The 7,093-nt window shown below is 36.6% G+C and overlaps 1 protein-coding gene across 1 annotated transcript; it reads left to right on the top strand.

Moving 5' to 3' along the window:
* The first annotated feature begins 1,315 nt into the window (after positions 1-1,315).
* Positions 1,316-2,296, top strand: LOC142440373 (olfactory receptor 14C36-like). The gene has a single exon (XM_075542829.1). The coding sequence runs from the start codon at positions 1,316-1,318 to the stop codon at positions 2,294-2,296; it is 981 nt and encodes a 326-aa protein (XP_075398944.1).
* Positions 2,297-7,093: the final 4,797 nt, after the last annotated feature.

Below are 7,093 nucleotides of genomic sequence, written 5' to 3'. Positions count from 1 at the left end.
GTACACGAATCACATTTTCAGGTAAAGTAAGTTATTTCATAATATATTGAAATGATATTTAAGTAAATTTTTGAGGGGAAAACATGCTAAAACATAACTACTACTACTTTTCAATAACGTCCCCAAAGGAGTGTGTTTTAAGTAAGCAATTAATAGGAAAAGAATACAATAATCTTCCAGTACTGGATCACTGAAATATAATAGTGTCCCTCAAAACAGGGTATTGTGGACCCTGTCATTCTCAGACAGAAGGAATGGATGAAAACCAGATGAATAAGCCCCCAGGAAAATAACGTCCTGATGGGAAACAGGACTGCTATTACATCCTGAAGTCCTGGTAGAGAAACAGCATCATGTAATAATCTGTCCTTTGAGCAGGCAAAACAATGACTGAGTGCTCTTACACATACATCTTCTTCAACTTATAGACTCATTTTTTTGGTCTTTTCATAGTACTGATATTTCATATTAGCATGTGTATACAATTTTCTAAGTTGTAGAACTACAATGAGAATTACATTGTAGAATATGTGAATAATGCAAACTACATGATGGCCTAAATAAATAAAACCTGGTGTAATTATGATTCACTTGGCTTTTTATGGTATCTAGGTTTAGCAAGATAAAAAGTGCATTTATAATGTAATACAACATTTTACAAAAAAGAATATAGAAAAAATAAGTTGTCTAAATGAATTCTTAGCTATTGATATGAACAAATATATATTTCCAGTAGACAAAGGTTATAAGACAATCTAATTCCTCAGAGGACATTGCAAATTAAACAAATATTTTTGTATGGAAAATGGAGGTAGTAATAGAGAAAAAATAATGTATTTATTCAGTAGGCAGTAAGTGAAATAAAACTACTTATAAAAATTGAGATAGTAGGATAAAAATGTAGTCTCTGTTGATGGTTTATCTTTTGGTCAACAAAAAGTGGCATAAAAAATGTGTTCTAATAATATTATACATACATAGAACTTAACCATACTGATACAATCAATCTTCTGGGTAAACTTTTGATCTTTGACTCTCAATATTTCATGCACATAAGTGATAGAATTAAAATGAAACATGAGAATAGCTTACTTTGGTACAATTCAGAAATAAGTTATACAAGTAGAAATACTACAGGAAAGTGGGTTAATATCCTGGTATTTTATAATAAGAAATGGCAGATATAAGAAAAATGATGGATAAATGGTGTCAATGCATGTGTGTACTATTTTTCCTCCTTTGATTCATCTTCTCCTTTTATTTTTTAGGGAATTTATAAATGTGTCCCTGAAAATCTTAAAGTAATCATACTACAATGCCTAACTCTACCATAGTGACCGAATTTCTACTTACAAGATTTTCTGATGTGTGGGAGTTCAGAGTCTTGCACACAGTGTTATTTTCACTAATGTACTTGGCGACTCTCACAGGAAATCTTCTCATTGTCACAGTAATCACTGTTGACCAAAGGCTTCATACACCCATGTATTTCTTTATCCTGAATCTCTCTGTCTGGGACATGTGTTACATTTCTGTGACTGTACCCAAGGCGTGTGTCGTCTTCCTGCTAAACAACAGGGTGATATCCGTGGTTGGATGTGCAGCTCAGGTTTTCCTGGTGCTTTTATGTGCTTATGCAGAGTTGCTGCTGCTCACGTTCATGGCCCGTGACCGCTATGTGGCCATCTGCCAGCCCCTCCACTACCATGTGATCATGACCCCTCGTGTCTGTGTCCAAATGACGCTGGCCTCTGTGCTCAGTGGTCTGGTCTATGCAGGTGTGCACACTGGGAACACATTCCATTTGTCCTTCTGTCATTCTAATGTGGTTTATCAGTTTTTCTGTGATGCCCCTTCTCTGCTGAAGCTCTCCTGCTCTGACACCTTAACCAATGAAATTACAATTTTTGTCTCTGTAATAATATCAGCTGGGGGCTGCTTTTTTTTCATCATCATGTCTTATATTCACATATTTTCGACTGTGTTCAAGTTTCCAACCAGAAGAGAACGAAGAAAGGCCTTTTCCACCTGTATCCCGCACATCCTCATTGTCATAATTTTCGTGGGCTCTGGTTCTGCTGTGTATTTGAAGCCAACCTCCAACTCCCCTCTGATCCAGGACATGGTCATTTCTGTGTTCTATTGTATAGCTCCTCCCTTCTTGAATCCTGTCATCTATACCCTTAGGAACAAGCAGATAAAGGAGGCTATCTGGAAAGTTATGAGAAGAACATTCACTTCATTCAGGAGAATGATCATTATAACAACACATTCTTACTTTGATTTTAAGAGCTGACAATGGTTCAAAGTTGATGTTCTCCTCCCTTCCTAACATTGGAGGACAAAGCTTAGATTGTAATTAACAGTCCTTGAATTTATTGCTAGGAATGAAAATAATAGCACTCACTTAACTTTGTTTTTTCCCTAAAATAAATAGAAATTATGGTACTTCACTGCTACAACCTTGTATATTTTGCTAAATATATATCTCGATATATTATCTTTTAAATAGAGAATTAAAAGGAGTCTTTGTGGCTGAATATTTACCTGCTAGACTAATAACATAAAGGTCTGTGTTCTAAAATTTCAATCAGTTCATGAAAAAAATAACCTGTAAATCTGATCTTATAAACACCACAGACTATGATTCCCTCTGTAGAGCTAGTGAGAAAGTATCAACATGGTGGCCATGAATATCTACGGACTTTAATAACAGATAACCTATGTTAGCATTGTTTGACTTCATTATGCGATAAGACATACAATAAAACAATATCTTTTGTTTTACAGTTGCCATGGAATCAGTTTTGACTCAGAACTGTTGTGAAAATGTCGACCTGCCTCAGGATGTTTCATAATTGTAGAACTTTCCTGTCTGTAAACTTTAATGAAGCAGATGCTACAGTTTATGCTCTGTAGTTGCTGGATGGGTCCACACTGCCAACATAGCCTGTTTGTTCATTAGCAGTATACAGATTTAGTCATTAGAACCAAAATGGCTACTAATCTTATATTTAAAGTAATACTGACAGTGAGCAAATTAACATCTAAAATAGGTCATAAGATTTTACAAGGCAAGAATGCTGTTCATAAGAAAAATTATTTGTGTCTTCCTATCCTTTGCATAAGTTTCAAAAGCTAAATATAATCTATAAACACTTTTATTAAAAGCATTATTTTTATGTTAGGTCTACTGGTTTCTTATTCATGTTACTGTTTGGTGCCATCAGGTTGACTCCCACCCATAGTGACCCTGTACACAACAGAATGAAATAGTACACAGTACTGTGCCATCTTGACAATAATTCCTAGGCCGGATCCCATTGACGCAGCCACTGTGTCAATCCATTGCATTGAGCGTCTTCCTCTATTTCATTGCACTTCTGCTTTAACAAGCATGATGATCTCCAGTGACTGACCTCTCCTCACAATATTTTCTAATTATGCAAAATGAAATTTTGCCACCCTGCTTCTAAGGAGCACTTGGCCTTGTTTCTTCAAATGCAGATTGGTTTGTCTTTCATGAGGTCAAGGGATATAGCAGAAAAATCAATGCATTTGAAATGTGGTGCTAGAGAAGAATCTTGAAATAAACATGAATTGCTCAAAGAAAAAGCACATCTGTCCTTCCTCATACCAACCTTCTCTCTATCAGAAGGACACACTGCCCAATCCGACACCGTCTTCATAATTAGTACTCTGCTTGAGACTATTGTTACCTTCATTGTCTCAGTCATCTTTTTAGTGTCTTCCTCCTTGCATTTTCTTCTGACATTCGGCATTATATTCAATCATCTTTGCCAACACCATAATTGAAATGCTTTAATTATTTTTGCCTTCTTTATGCCTTGTTCACATTGCATATTTACACCGAATAATAATATAACTACTATGTAAATGATAGCATATTAAACATTGGTATGTTTAGAAAAACTTACGGTTTAATATTATTTTTTAGAAGTAAATTAAACTGCCACTATCAAGAAAACAAAATTAAAATACATTTGCATCTTTATTTTGGTTAGTGTTTGCTTCCTTAATTTCTCTTTCTAATTATGATTCTGATGCATATTCTTGAAATGTTACAATGGTAAAATATGAAATTATATCTTATACATAGAGAGAGTTTGCACATTGTAAGAGGACTCATTATTTTTACAATAACCTTTCAGGTTTGTTACTGATATTATATTCTGAATGGAAACATGGTTTGCCATTTATTATCAATATATTCAAATCATATGCATATTATATCTTGATTTTAAATGTGCAAAACAATTAATTTACTTTTTCTATGTAAAATAAATTATAAAAGGGCCTTATGAATGTAGTAGTTGGAAATATGGGAAATAGGCAGAAGACACAGGAATATATTGGTTGACATGACCAATCACACTGTTTCTGACATGAGAGGAGAAACAGAAAAGCAAACAAATGTGGTAGCTGCATAATCTTTCCTCAATTTGAGATTTAAGATTGAAAGGGTGGAGTTTAGCCTGTCAATCTGGTTGCAGCTTGATGACCTCACTTGGAGGAGCTAAAGTGATAAATAGCCCACTGGAGGTGGGACACAAGTTCCCCTGAAGACATTCCTCTTAAGAAGATCCATGGAGCTCTGCGAGAGTCCTGCATTTGCTGGGGACAGGTACAGACCCATGCTAGTGCTGAGATGCTTGCACCACCATTAGATCCACTACACGTTCTGCACACTGGCCTGTGATCCTCCTGCGTTCACCATCATTGCATTTGCTTCATGAATCTGAAGAGGAATTTATAGATTGGTATCAAACATATGGGCTAATATGGGACTTATGGAATTGATCTTAACTGGGCTGAGATATTTGCTCAATGTTCAATTGCAAGTCTCTTTCCTATACACCTATGAGTGTCCATGAATTTGTTTCTCTAGTCTACCCAGACTAACATTTTATGGTACTTTGGGAGTGGGGTACTAGAGAAACAAATCATAAAGACGTAGAGTGATATTTTGACTCCTGCCTCGTGGTAAGTTTTCTTCTTCGGCTAGTAAGAAGTCAGACAAGGGTATGTGGCTTACCGAGGTTGCTTTCTGGAAAGAACACAGGAAGGTAAAATGTTGATGATTTTGTTTGGTTGTAGTCTTTGGTTACTCCTGTGTGAAATGGTGCCAATGAATGTCATTAATGAGTACTTGTAGCTTAGGGGACAAAAGCACCTCTTGAATTTCTCAGAGTTTCTTAGTGAAAATGATTGACAGGAAGTCAAAATGGCTAACAGAAATCCTGGTCCTGGTTTGAGGCCATCAGAGGCCTAACCCATATATTGTATTATTAGAATCGTTTAGATAGGATTAAGATAAGCTAAATAAAGTTATGATAAACTTGACTATTACAAGAATTGCTTTCAGTTTCTGATTTTACTTTATTTATACTGATTTCTTCTGCTTATTATTATTTATTTAAGGATTGATGGAAATGATTATTGAGAAGTATGAAAATAGAGAGATTGTAAGCCCACTTGTCTTCAGATTGTAAAATGGGTTTAGGACATGCCTGCAAAGAAGGCTAGGAAAAAATAAGCCCCACCCAGTATTTTGGAGTACTCAGGGCATAAGCATTCCAAGAGCCATGCCTAGGTGACTGTTGAAAGCATGAAGTGAAAAAATAAAGGAATTCTTTTTATTTCTGAAGTTTGAACTATTGGTTTTGTCAATATCTGGAGAAACTCTGAAACCATGAAGAAAACTCCTCTGAATGTTAAAGGGCAGAAAGTTAAAGAGAGCCTGTGGGCAGACTGGAATGCTTGCTATTGACCACCTAGATCCACTTGTTTAGTGGAAGAAGGAGAAATGCAGCAATAAAGAGACAGGTTGATTCTGGCCACTGACACCCATGGATCTGGTTTACAGGAACTAGAGCAGAAGATGAAGTTCATGACCTAGCACAAGGGGGCAAGGTTTGTTGAGAATTTGTGTTGAGACCATGGTCTAAAGGCAAGGTGACCAATGCGCATCCTGCTGAGGCTAGGTGAGGCAGCCCACATTGAGTGGACCAGAAGCTGACCAGATGAAGAGAAGCTTGTTGAGCCTGTGAACTGGTGCATATTACTGCAAATGTTATGGACAGCCTGTCTTGGTTTGACCTTGCTCCTGCATGTGGACTCAGAAGATTCTAACTGGAAAGAAGATTCTTCACATCAAAGAATATGATTTTTCCCTCAGAGTGATGGGTTGTTGTATATGGTCAGTATAGAAATTGGATAACCAAAATAGAGTATAAAGGCATGAAGTTATTGGCTTAAAAGCTTTTATAGGTGGGAGAATGTATTCATAGGGTTATAGGATTAAGGTATGGTGATAATAAACTGCAATTGTTAGGCATAGGATATTTTTTGTTCACTTATAGAATGTTATGTTTACATGATGGTGGCACATATTGAATTGCATGCATTTGAGTTTTATCCTGTGTGGTAGAGATGATTTTATTATGTTTGTTTGAAAACTACATATGGCTAAAGAGTTGAGTGAAAGTGTCAACTTGACGAGAGGTGGTCTGTGGTAGTTACATCATCTGTCATCAGTTTGAGACCAAAGAGTGAAGGGGTGGGATTTAACCTATGGGGTTGCTGCTTGATGACTTCTTTTGGAGGGTTAAGGAGATAAATATCTCACTGGAGGCAGGACACATGCTCAGAGCCTGAGAAATATTCCTGTTGAGAAGACACATGAACCTTTGCTAGAGCCCTGGAGCTTAAGGAGCCAAATTGAGACCCATGCCAGCACTATGATGCTTCTATTGCTTCTAGAGCCACATGATATCCCCCTAATGACCTGTGATCTTCCAGCATTCGGTGTCATTGCATGTGTTTCATGAGTCTGAAGATGAATTTACACATTAGTATTGGTAATATGTGCTAATATCAGACTTTTAGAATTCATCTGGACTAGGCTCTGATCTTTTCTCAATATTCAATTGCTCTTGTATATAAAGATCGTTCCTATACATGTATGAGTCTCCTGGATTTTTTTCTTCAGCCCACCATGACAAACACAAGGACAAAAACTAGAGTGGGGTGTGCTGGGGCAAAAATGGTAATGGGGGTGCCATATGATGAA

The sequence above is a fragment of the Tenrec ecaudatus genome, chromosome 2, assembly GCF_050624435.1.
Source record: "Tenrec ecaudatus isolate mTenEca1 chromosome 2, mTenEca1.hap1, whole genome shotgun sequence".
In the NCBI taxonomy this organism is placed as follows: domain Eukaryota; kingdom Metazoa; phylum Chordata; class Mammalia; order Afrosoricida; family Tenrecidae; genus Tenrec; species Tenrec ecaudatus.
Note: the sequence above shows the minus strand (reverse complement) of the source record. Positions and strands in the feature narration are given on the sequence as shown.